We start from the raw sequence: 12,439 nt of genomic DNA, 5'->3' as shown, positions 1-12,439 counted from the left end.
CAGCATAAATAATTTCATGATTTCAGATGAAATTACTGAATTTGTATCTGTTGTATTTGCTTAAAATGATCATCTCATTTCCATTAAGAGTGTGAATCAGAACAACTGTTAAGAGAAATTTGGCAAATATACCTCAGCAGCCGTAAAAATCTTCAAAATCCTTAATTTAGAAATTCCATTTAAAGAAAATTGTCATTGGTAAATTAACCTACAGTATCCAGTAAAATGCAAGCTTCTCTTGAGCAGGTATTTTGTTTACTTACTTTTGGGGTGGGGGAACAGTACTGAAAATCAAATTTGGATGGTACAGGATTTGAACTCAGGGCCTCCTGCTTTCTAGACAGGCACTATACCACTTGAGCCAGCTCTTTTTTGCTCTACTTTTTTTTTTTTTTTCCTTTTCAGATAGGGCCTCTTGTTTTTGCCTGGAGCCAGCTTGGACATTGATCCTCCTAACTCTGCCTCTCTAGTATCTGGGACCACAGGCATATGCTACCAATGCTCAACTTGTTTATTGAGATGGCATATTGCTAACTTACTGTCTGAGTTGGCCTTAGAACTGCTATGCCTGATGACCTCTGCCTCCTAAATAACTGTGGCCTATTTTTTTTTTAATGTTTATACTTTATTTTTGGTGCTAAGGATCAGATCCAGGGCTTCATGCATGCCAAGCACGTGCTCCACACTGAGTTATACCCAGCACTGGGTTGATTTTTTTTTTTAAATCTTTTGTATACTTTGAATTTCATTGTAGGCCACAGTTCTTTGCTTTTAGCCCCTAGAAAAGTCATCTGAATTTGCAAGCACCTTTAGCAATTTTACAAAGCTTACCATTTCTGTGCATGACCTTGACCCTAGCTTTGTTCCTTTCCTTCTGCTTTCCCCTAAGGGCAATGTTTTCATCTATTTTTATTGGATTATATCATGCATTTTTTAAGCTTCCTGAACTTTTTTTTTTTGAGGAGTAGAGATAGCAGTATAAAAGATTATTTAAATGCAAGGATTCTATCATATGATAGAACTGACCGCTGGTCTTTGCACTGAGCTACATGGGAAACATGGAAGAGGCAGTGCCACCCTCTCAGGCCAGATCTTGAAGTCAGATACTCCAAGTGGGCATGTATTTCTGGATGCCTCCAAAACATGAATGCCATGCGTGTGATTTCTATTTCTAAATGAAATTCTGGATCTTCCCTGGTTTGAAAGATGCCTGCTTTTTAAGAGTATAATGGCACCATTTTGGAAGTATCTTCTCCACACATCCAGGTTGGGGGGGGCTAGTTGTGCTGTGTCCTTGTCTTTACATGAAATGTATCTTGTCACCTTCAGAACCTTCTCACTCCCATCTACCCCTGCTTCAAGTGCTATCATTTCTGCACTTTGTGGGATCTTGGAAGCTAGAAGCTCTGCCCCAGGCTGCACCCTTCCTTTGTTAGATCTTGCATTTTCTTGCCTCTGCAGATCATTGCCTGTCTATAGTCTAGCTCAAACTACCTTTGAACTGAAGGGACTGTAAATTCTTTCATATTCTTCATAGCATTATAAAATAAGTATTGAATATTCTGAATATTTCTGAGCTTTTCTGTGATTCGATGATTAAAAGAGAGAGGGGCTGGGTGTTTGGCCTAGTGGTAAGAGTGCTTGCCTAGCATGCACGAAGACCAGGGTTCGATTCTTCAGCACTCCTCATATATAGAAAAAAACCAGAAGTGGTGCTGTGGCTCAAGTGGTAGAGTGCTAGCCTTGAGAAAGCCCAAGGACAATGCTCAGGCCCTGAGCTCAAGCCACAGGACTGGCAAAAAAAAAAAGTAAAAGAAAGAGAGGGAGGGGCCGGGAGTGTGGCCTAGTGGTAGAGTGCTTGCTTAGCACGCACAAAGACCTGGGTTTGATTCCTTGGTACCACATACAGAGAAAAAGCCAAAAATGGTGCTGTGGCTCAAGTGGTAGAGCTCTAGCCTTGAGAAAGCTAAATGACAGTGTCTTGGCCTGAGTTCAAGTGCCAGGATTGGCCAAAAAAAAAATTCAGTTAGCCAGATACTGGTGGCTTACACCTGTAATCCCAGCTACTCCAGAGGCTGAGATCTGATGATCACAGTTCAAAGCCAGCCTGGCAAGAAAGTTCATGAGACTCCGATTAATCACCAAAGATCTAGAAGTGGAGCTGCAGCCCACTTCTGGTAGTGTGCCAGCCAAACTTGAGCAAAAACAAAAACTAAGGACATTTGAGCATTGGGGACTCACACCTATAATCCTAGCTACTCTGGAGGCTGAGATCTGAGGACTTCGGTTCAAAGCCAACACAGGCTCTTCTTTCCAGTTGACGATTAAGAGCCAGAAATGGAACTGTGACCCAAATGGTAAACCACTAGCTTTGAGCACAAAAGCTCCAGACAATGCCCAAGTCCAGAGTTCAAGCCCCAGTACTACACAAAGAAAAAGAAAAAAAATTTCCAGACACATTCAATTGACATGTATGCACACGCGCGCGCGCGCACACACACACACACACACACACACACACACACACACACACACACACACACACACACACACAGAGTCTGAGTGAGTGTGTGGTCTTCAGCAGATCCTTATAGGCCTGAGTCTTCTGGCCACGTGACTGCATGCATTGGGCTCTGCCTCCACTTTTGCCTCTAGCATCCATTTTGATGAAGTTGTTTTGTAGAGCAGTACCAGGGCGCTCTGTAGCCCGCACCCAAGCTTAGATGCCTCCACTCGGCCTGTTTGTACCTCCCAGCGTGGACGGCTTTGACCTGACACTTACTCATTGCTTCCTGTTGTATTCTAGCAGACTTGGGTGAAAATACATAATGCGAAGGGAGCCTGCCCTCTTCTGAGCCTGCTGGGAGCAGGGCTTAGAGTGTCCTTGGATTGGAGTCTCACTTCACAACATGGCTTCCCAAATGCTGACAGCATGTTGAGGCCCTTTTGACTGCGCCCCTCAGTCACTTTTTCTTTTCTTTTTTTTTTTTTACAGAGTGGCAGCAGCTGCTGCAGGCTTGGGGGATGAGTTCGCCTTAGGCCGGGGGACTGAAAGAGCAGTTCTCACAGAGGAGTGGGAGGGGGGCAACACACCCCCAGGTCCTGACATTTGACTTCCATCCATCCCCTTACACCCCCCACACCCCTGGGGTGAAGTTGGCTTACCCCAGGCATAGCCTTTCTCCTCCCAGTGTTGTGTGCACGCTGGGGAATTTACAGCCCTATAAGCTGGTTAAAAATGCCTTTCTAAGGAGACCACTTAGACACACTTTGCAAAATAATCCCATCAGCAGTTGTCTAAGCCATCTTGGCTGTTCTTTGCAGGGAGGCCTTAGAGCCCCTTCTCTTGAGGTAGGAGCCCCTGGAGGTTTTGTTCTCTTTTCCCGTGCCCTAGTCTTTGGGAGGCAGAGGCTTTAGCCTGATGGCTGGGAGGCCACCAGGGGCTTTACTGCCAGCATCTGCTCTGTTTCCTGTTTCGTCCTTCTCCTTCCGCTCTTTCCTGTTCCCTTCCCTTTTCCCGTTCTTCTCTTCCTTTCTTTGCCCTCTTCCTTGACTCTTTGAAAAAATGGATATGATGCAGAATCAGTAGAAAATCTGTGAAAATGACACATCTGGAGCTTACAATTTTCCATCAGTACAGAGCAGTGACGGGATTCTGGCTGTTTCTGTGACCAAGTCTCAGCATTTGTAGTCATGGCATGGGCTGGGTGGGGCTGGCCCTGCCGGGCGTCGAGGACAGGCTTGGGCAGCCTCAGAATCTATTGAGCAACCTTGGGGTTTTATTTTGCGTGTGTGTTTGTGAAAATGTGAAAGAAAAAAACAAGAAGGAGTAAAATAATAAAATGAACATTCTTGCAACTTCCCGCCTAGAATTTACATTTTTGCTCAAATATTTAAAACATAAATAGCTAGGTGCTGGTGGTTCACACCTGTAATCCTAGCAAGTTAGAAGGCCTAGATCTGAGGATCATGGTTCAAAGCCAGCCCAGGAAGGAAAGTCTGTGAGACTCCACCAAGAAGCAAAAGTGAAGAGTGGTAGTCTTGAATGAAAAAGCTACCCTTAGCTGATACCTGATACCTGAATTCAAGCCCCAGTCCCCACACCCATACCCACACCCATACTATATATATATATATATATATATATTATCAAATGGGTAGTAGGTCTTATGTTCAACCCCCAGAACCAATACCGCCCACACACAAAATAAACAAAGAAACGTAAGTGTATGGCAGCATGGCAGACAGAGATGAGAGCCATTTCCTCACCTGCCTTCCTCGTTCCTTTTCCCTGGGGACACTACCATACATTTAATATGTAACTTCATAACCTGTTTCCACATTTCCCTGCATGTATATGAATCTGAATAATATATAGTTTTGTTCAGGGTGTCTTTTAGAAGCATTCTTAAAATGCTATCACACTGTAATGAATACCATTTTGCAACTTGTTTTTTTCACGGTTATGTTTTTTAGGTTTATCCCTGTTGACATTTATTTCTACCTCATTTCTTCTCAGAGGTGGAAAATGTTTCATTATATGACTACCAGCTGCCTTCACTGTTTCACTGATGATAGACAGTGATTGTTTTTGAATTTATAAGAATGTGGCACAGGCACCTCCCTGAGCAGCTTTAGGTTTGCTGGCTGGCTCAGAGGTCAGACCTATCCTTCTAACTTCTCTTGAGTTTTACCACCCAAACCAGACAGAAGGTAGAAGAGGAAGAGGGGGAGGAGGAAACTGATGAATGGCTGAAGCCTGGCTTTGTTTTTGGTTATTTGTCATCTGTACTCCAGATCTACTGCTCTGCACTTCTGCATTTTATGTTAATCCATGTGTAGGACAATACTTAGGAACATCTGGCTGAGCATAGTGGTCCACATCTGTCATCCAGGTGTGCAGGAGGACTTGAAGTAACTTCATGGCCTATAGTTGAAATGGGTTGAAATAAAAGGAGCAGGTTGGCCTGGACGAAAATACAAGACTCTATCTGAAAAATAACAGAAGTGAACATGGCTGGGAGTGGGGCTTAAGTGATAAGTGCTTGTCCACTAAGTTGAAGCCCTGAATTCAAGTTCCAGATTTGAAAAAAAAAAAAAGAAAAAAAAAAAAAAAGAAATCCAAGCCGGATGAGGTGGCTCACACCTGTAATCCTAGCTACTCAGGAGGCTGAGATCTAAGGATGGTGGTTCAAAGCCAGCCCTGGCACTAAAGATCAGGAGACTCTTATCACCAAATAAAAACAATAGAAAATCGAAGTGGCGCTTGGCTCAAGGTGTAGGTTTGAGTTGAAGAGCTCAGGGACAGCACCCAGGCCCCGAGTCCGAGCCCTATGACCAAAAAAAAAAAAAAAAAAAAATCAAATATATTTGTATTTTGCCTTATCAACATTCCTTGCCTTACCTGTACCACTGCTTCCACTCTCTGAGTTCCTTTTGTTTCTGTCCACATGCACACATGCTCACACAGTTGTAATGTGTGTATTGCATTGCACTTTCACCATTTCCTTAATAATGTTCTACACCCTGCTGAGTTAAAAGACAAAAAAAAGTGTGAGGGAGGCAGGTTTGGCCTAGTGTTAGAGTGCTTGCCTAGCATGCACGAAGACGTGAGTTCAGTACCTCGGTACCACATACATAGAAAAAAGCTGGAAGTGGTGCTATGGCTCAAGTGGTAGAGCTCTAGCCTTGAGAAAACCCAAGGACAGTGCTCAGGCCCTGAGTTCAAGCCCCAGGACTGGCAAAAAAAAAAAAAAAAAAAAAAAAAAGTGTACTGAAGCCCCTTTGCATGTGGCCATAGTTTTTCATTATCATTTTCATGATCACACAATATTCTGTCCTGCACTTCTTTTTTTTTTTTTTTTTTTTGCCAGTCCTGAGCTTGAGCTCAGGGCCTGAGCACTGTCCTTGGATTTTTCTCAAAGCTAGAGCTCTACCACTTGAGCCTTCGCTCCACTTCCGGCTTTTTCTAAGTATATGGTACCGAGGAATCGAACCCGGGTCTTCGTGCGTGCTAGGCAAGCACTCTACCCCTACGCCAAACTCCCGGCCCTGTCCTGCACTTCTTATTACAGGTTCTACTTTTCCTGCATTTTTCCTTCCAGCTCCCAGCAATCTTTGAGAAATACAGAAAAATCTGGTTACCACTCCACCTGGATCTTTCCTCTTCTCCCTGAGATCCCGAACAACTTCAGCTTCTTTGCTGCAGCCACCTCACCTCCACCTCACATCCCTACAAAAATATTTTCCTAGCATTAGCGAAACAACCACACTAAACTAGACGATGTCCCAGAACATGTGACACCAGCCCAGTGCTGCTGTGGTGCGTGCACATCTGAAACCCCCGCTACTCAGGAAGCAGAGACAGGAGGATCTCAGAGGAGAGCCTAGGCGAAGCTGGTAGACTTTCCTGCCCGGGCTGGCTTTGAACCACGATCCTCAGATGTTAGGCTTCTGAGTAGCTAGGATTACTGGTGTGAGCCACTGGCACCTTGCTCTACAGATGACTTAAAAAAAATATCCAGGCACTGTGTCTCCCACCTATAATCCTGTCTACTTGAGAGGCTGAAATCAGGAGACCAGTGATTCAAGGACAGCACAGGCAGAAAAGTTCCCAAGACCCCTCTCTCAATTAATTGCTACAGACAGTAGTAGGAACCTGCCCTCTCAGGAAACATAAAATAGTGAATCATGGACCAGGCATGTTCCTGCGAGGAAGCAAGCAAGACCCAATTGCAAAAGTAAACAGTGCAAAAATAGGGTTAGAGGCCTGGCTCAGTGATAGGACACCTGCCTAGCAAGTATGAGGCCCTAAGTTCAAACCCCAGTACAGCCAGAAAAAATGGATTTATAATAATAGCTAATATTTATGGAGCATGTACTGTATACCAAGTACTCTGTTAAACCATCTGGGGCAGGGTTTGGTGGCTCGTGCCTATCAAATCCTAGCTACTCCGAAGACTGAGATCTAGAGGACAGATTTGAAGCTAGCCCAGGCAGGAAATTCTAAAAGACTCCATAACCAGAATGATGAGCAATATACATGTATATCTATCTATCTATATAGATGTAGATATATGAGGCTGAAGGTATGGCTCAAGTGGTAGAGTGCTAGCCACAAAAAAGCAGGACCCTGAGTTCAAATCATCCCATTGAGAACCTAGGAATTGGGCCCACAGAAGCTAAGAGACCTGCCTGGATCTTCCTTAGAATCCCATCTGTCTCCTCTGCCCCGCCCCCACCCCATCTGCCCAAGCTGGGAGCCCATAAATCCAGTGATGAGCATTTTTCCATTCCCCCCTCCCCCCGCCAGGCAGTACAGGGGTGCTGGCTAGCTCAGCTGGAGTCAGTCCCTTGCATTCCCTGTTGAAGCCCTTCACAGGTGAGGAGGATATTTTGTATACTGGCATTGACTTCAAATTTGTGGCTCCCTTTAAGATTCCTCCTGAGGCTTTGCTTAAAAGCAATCCATCTCCACTGTGAAGAAGCTGCTTCAGGGGCTGCATGACTGGGCAGGAGAGGAAAGAGGTGATGGCTTGCTCGGCCTCCTTCCTTGTTGCCTTGGGGAAAATGCGGGGGTGGGGCCAACAGAGCTGTTGCTACTGGGACCCTCCTTGGTTTTAGAGATGTTAGGAAAGTGGAGGAGAAAAGAAGGAAATGGGGACCAAGACATGTGAAAGGGTATCAATGTATGGGAATTAATGCACCATCTATCTGGCAAATATCATGTAACCCTTCTATTAATTACAATAAAAAATATATGAAAAAAAAAAAGAAGGAAACAGGCCAGACTCGATTCTCCACCTGTGAAGACTGTTTATTGAGACATAACAGGCCAGGGGCAGCAACATTCCCATGGGACCTGAGGTTGTGGGAGGGGCTAGATTTGGGGTGGGGCTTATGTGGGGTCCTAGCCAGAAGGCAGAGGTTAGTGAAAAAGCCATTAGGTCTAGAAAAGGGGTGGGCTTTCCCATTGGGCCCACAATAGAATGTTTACTGCCAGGCTTAGGTGGATTGCCCTGCCTACACATCACATACCTGCTGGGCATCTGTATGCATCTGGGATAATAGGTGGGGCTCAATCCTTTGAGAGACTCCCCCAACCAGGTGCCCTTAGGAGGATCCTCAGCAGACAGGCCTAGGTGCACAGCTTGTGTGACCCCCAGCTGGCTAGGCAATTCATCCTAAGGCTAAGATAATGATGCTTCCTACTGCCACCTGTTCAGACAGCTGGGGTGAGGGGTGAGGTGGCATTTGAGTGATGCCTATGTAGATACCCTACAGAGGAAAGAGCCCTAACTCAAGGTCAGCTGAAGGATGGGGTGGAGAGGGGGATGGGCGGTGGCTAAGAGCAGTGAGCATTGACTCCTGGCTGGCCACTTCCACATGCCAAGCACCAGGACTTCTCTGGGGGCTTTTATGGAGTTGGTTCTGGTCTCACATGCCTGACTTACACTGCCCTTGAGGCAGGATTGCCTTAGATCCTTAGACACAGGTTTTGGTGCTCAAAGCACCAAAAAGGGGGGGGTCAGGAGTATGGCCTAGTGGTAGAGTGATTGCCTAGCATGCAAGAAATCCTGGGTTCAATTCCTTGGTATCACATACACAGAAAAAGCTGGAAGTAGTGCCATGCCCCAAATAGTAGAGTGCTAGCCTCGAGAAAGCCCAAGGACAGTGCCCAGGCCCTGAGTTCAAGCCCCAGGACTGGCAAAAAAAAAAAACCAAAAAAAAAAAAAAACGCACCAGAAACAGGAAGGGACATTACTTTTCGTTACTTTTGCATTGCTTTCGGGAGGAAATAACCACCTAGGCCAAGAGGAAATGTTCCTCCGCGGGATCCCCTGGAGAGCCCTGGGCAGCGAGCCGAGGGCTGGGTGTACTTGCTTTACTATCCTAATCCCCACAGACTTAGACTCAGGCTGCACGTGTTCCCACACAGAAGTCCTCAGGTGACTTGTTCATTGCCACCCACATCTTTAAAGCCCCCAGGTGTGCAGGCAGTGTGTGTGTGATGTGGCGGGAATGGCAGCCCTCAGGAGCCCATTTCCCTCAACCTGTTCCTCACACGTCCAGCCACTTCCTCTAATAGCTGTGAACATAATGGATTCGCTTATTCCTTTTGAAGACAGGCCCACCACCACATGCCTGCTGGGCTGGCTGCCTCGGCAGGTCACAAAGCTCCAGGGCCATATTTCTGGTAGCTTGGTGTCCCCCCCATGGAGAAGTAAAATGTCAGTGGAGCAAATTACTGATCGAATGCTTTGGAACCTATAAATATTAAATTGCCTTGGCTTTCATATAAAATTCAGGCTCTGGTGTGTCCTAGAGGAGAGGTACCTGGATAGTTCTAAGAGGGCTAGGGAAAGTGGGGCCCCGGCTGCCAAAGGGCTGGGCTCAGGCTGACTCTGCTCCCTAGAGGGCAGCCCTGGCAGGAGGAGGAGCAACAGGGAATGGGATGCGGAGCTGGCAAACTCAGATGCACCTGAACCCAAGGTGGAGTTCTTGTCAGGTTGCTCATTGGAGGCGCATATGGTTTGTAGGCAAGCTTTGTGTTATATTTCTTGGACCCCTGTCTACTGCTCCTTCTGAGGACTTGTTCCGTGTGTGGGGGGGGGGGGTCTCTCTAGGCAGTGTGGTCAGACAGTGGACAGCAACAGCACAGGGCTTGCCCACTGCTCTCTGGCAGCCAGCTGGCCTCCTCCCCTGCCCTCCCACTGGCCCTGCCCCGGGCTGTCTTGCTCTTGACGGTGCTCTTGTGTCTCTGTGAGGTCCATCTAGAATCTGTTGCTGGTGAGGCAGCAAGTACCCTGTGGGAACATGTGTGGGTTACAGCACCCTGGGTGGGGGAGCGGGAGGGATGGAGCTTAGGGCTCTGTGCCTGCTAAGCAAGCCCTCTACCACTGAGCAGGTATGGGCACAAATCACAGCACCTCAGGACACTACCAGAGCAGCTCACACTGCGCCTCAGGACACTACCACAGCACTTTCACAGCTCACCACTCGAGCCACACAGGTCCACCTGCTCTTCCATCTGTGGCTCAGCGTGGAGCCAGCCTGGGACTTTCAGGCTGTGTCCCTTCTAGCCTCTCACCTAACCAGGTCAGCGGCCAAGCAAACTCACTCTGTCTCTCTGTCTGTCTGTCTGTCTGTCTGTCTTGCAGGCATCCCCACGCTCATCGTGCTGGACCCGCAGGGGGAGGTGATCACGCGGCAGGGGCGGGTGGAGGTGCTCAACGATGAGGACTGCAGGGAGTTCCCGTGGCACCCCAAGCCCGTGCTAGAGCTCTCCGACTCCAACGCCGTGCAGCTCAACGAGGGCCCCTGCCTCGTCCTTTTTGTAGGTATGGAGCCCAACAGGGAGCCCCCTGAAGGGGACAGCAGGGTGGACCCCACCGCCAGGCCCATCCCTGCAGCCTCCCTCAGCCATGCACAAAGCTGAGCCTGGGCCTTTGTCTCCTCTGCAGCCTTGTGTTTGACCCCAATGATTTATTCATGGATCTCCCCCTGTGGGAGGTGGTCTGGGCGCTGCTCTGCCCTGCTTTCCTTCCTTGCTGCTCCTGACTGCCAGCTGGGCAGAATAGGTCAGGGCTGGAGGATGCTCCCAGCCCCCACGGTCCGAGCCATTGTTGAAAAGGAGTGGGCCTGCTCACCCTGCAGCGGCTGCATGCCGGACCCCTCTGCCCAGTGCTCCCCTTCCCTATGCTCACCCAAACTGCCTCAGGGGCTGCCGTGCTGGCTTAGGCCACATGCCTGGCTGTTCCATCCTCAGTGGCCAAGTTGGGTGGATATGCTCAGCCTAGAGTCTGCAGCCCACGGCCTGGCCAAGCGCCACCGTGCCCTTTGCCCTGGGACTTCTCCCCTCCAGCTGAATGGCTGTACTCAGATCATGAATAAGACTCACCATGCCAGCTTCAGAGAGGGCTAAGTGCAGCTTACCAGCCCATTCTCTGAGGTCTGATTTGGAAGATCCCTAGGCTCTAGGCAGGGTTGCCAATACACCGGCTCAAGGGAATTCCCCCCACCACTATGTTAATGCCATGGCTTTAACTCAGGGCTTTGTGCTCTTGCTTGGCTTTTCTATTCACTACTGGCACTTTACCACCTGACCATGTCTTCAGCCTAGTTTTACTGGCTATTTTGGAGATGGAGCCTAGTGAGCTTGGCTTATCCTCTGATCTCTCTCCAGTGTAACTAGGATTACAGACATGAGCCACCAATGCCCTGAAGATTCTGGAGTATGTCCCACTGTCTGTGTATACCACAGGCCTCTTGGAGTCTGCTCTCCCCTCCCTTGCTTTTGTTCCTTGGGTGCAGGTCTAGGCCACAGGTCTCAGCAGTGTGAGCCTGGTACCTGGGAGTGGCCGCTTCTGTCTGGGGAGACTGAGCCAGGTCTATGTTCTCTGCAGTCCACCTTCCCCGACCCACGTGGTTTGGCTGCCTTCTGGGAAGGTGGCATTTGAACATCTGTGGTTCTCCCATCATCACCATTATTACTGACCAAACCAGTCCTCACCTTCCTTCTCTGCCAGTACTTCTGCCACTCCCACTGGAAACCAGAGAACCCAGGTCATGACTTCTTATTCTGTGATGGACAGAAAAGCTGCCAGGGACCTCAGTGTCCCGGATGGACTTGTGAGATTGCACTGGTAAAGGCTGTCTGCTGGGGACACATTGGGCTACTCAGCGGGTGAGCATGCCAGCCAGGCCCGCGTGCTTCACTGCTAGCTCACGCAGGAAGACACCGTGCCTGAGGAAGTTCCTTCCTTTCTGGTGCTGCTCAGACAGCCATTTCAGCAGCAGCTCAGGATTAGTTGGGTAGGTCGGGTCCCACCTTTCACAGCTCCGTTTCTTTTCTCTTCCATCACAGATTCTGAGGATGATGGCGAGTCTGAGGCAGCCAAGCAGCTGATTCAGCCAATAGCTGAGAAAATCATCGCCAAGTACAAAGCCAAAGAGGAAGAGGCCCCCCTTTTGTTCTTTGTGGCTGGGGAGGTGAGTGTGGAGGAAGGATTTGGCCCGGCAGGTCAGTAGTACTGGGCCGCAGGAGGTTTGAAGGGACCTCTGGGTCTGAGTTGATTGAGCTACAGACAACTGAGGAAGGAAAGGTGTGTCGTTCAGCCATGGAAAACCATCTCCTCCCCCCGCTACTTCCTCTTCTCTTCCTTCTCACTCGGCAGCAGTGGAACAGGAGGAAGGCCTCCCAGGGCTGTCGCCTACCCCAGTTGCAGCCATGGACATCCCCAGTCCACCCTTATAAGCTCACATGGGATTGGTTAGAACTCTATGCAGAGTACAGAGCTGGCTAGTCCCCCTGCACCAGCCTGAAAAGAAGGCTTGGCTGTTACAAGGGTCCTGGTTTGAGTCATCACCGGGGCCTGCATTCATCCAGGAATGTGGATGAAGATGGAGATTGCAGCCATTCTCAATCTCTTACATATAA

The 12,439-nt window shown here is 48.5% G+C and overlaps 1 protein-coding gene across 1 annotated transcript in view; it reads left to right on the top strand.

Annotated features, from left to right (window-relative positions):
• Nucleotides 1-12,439, top strand: part of Nxn (nucleoredoxin) — a 136,381-nt gene that overhangs the window by 120,468 nt on the left and 3,474 nt on the right. Inside the window, exons 6-7 of the mRNA XM_090350490.1 lie at nucleotides 10,161-10,340; nucleotides 11,867-11,991. Of these exons, the coding sequence (XP_090206616.1) occupies nucleotides 10,161-10,340; nucleotides 11,867-11,991 (305 nt within the window). The remainder of the gene's footprint in view (nucleotides 1-10,160; nucleotides 10,341-11,866; nucleotides 11,992-12,439) is intronic.

The sequence above is a fragment of the Megascapheus bottae genome, chromosome 17 (assembly GCF_031878675.1).
Source record: "Megascapheus bottae isolate mThoBot1 chromosome 17, mThoBot2.hap1, whole genome shotgun sequence".
Taxonomy (NCBI): domain Eukaryota; kingdom Metazoa; phylum Chordata; class Mammalia; order Rodentia; family Geomyidae; genus Megascapheus; species Megascapheus bottae.
This window is presented reverse-complemented; position numbering and strand designations above follow the sequence as displayed.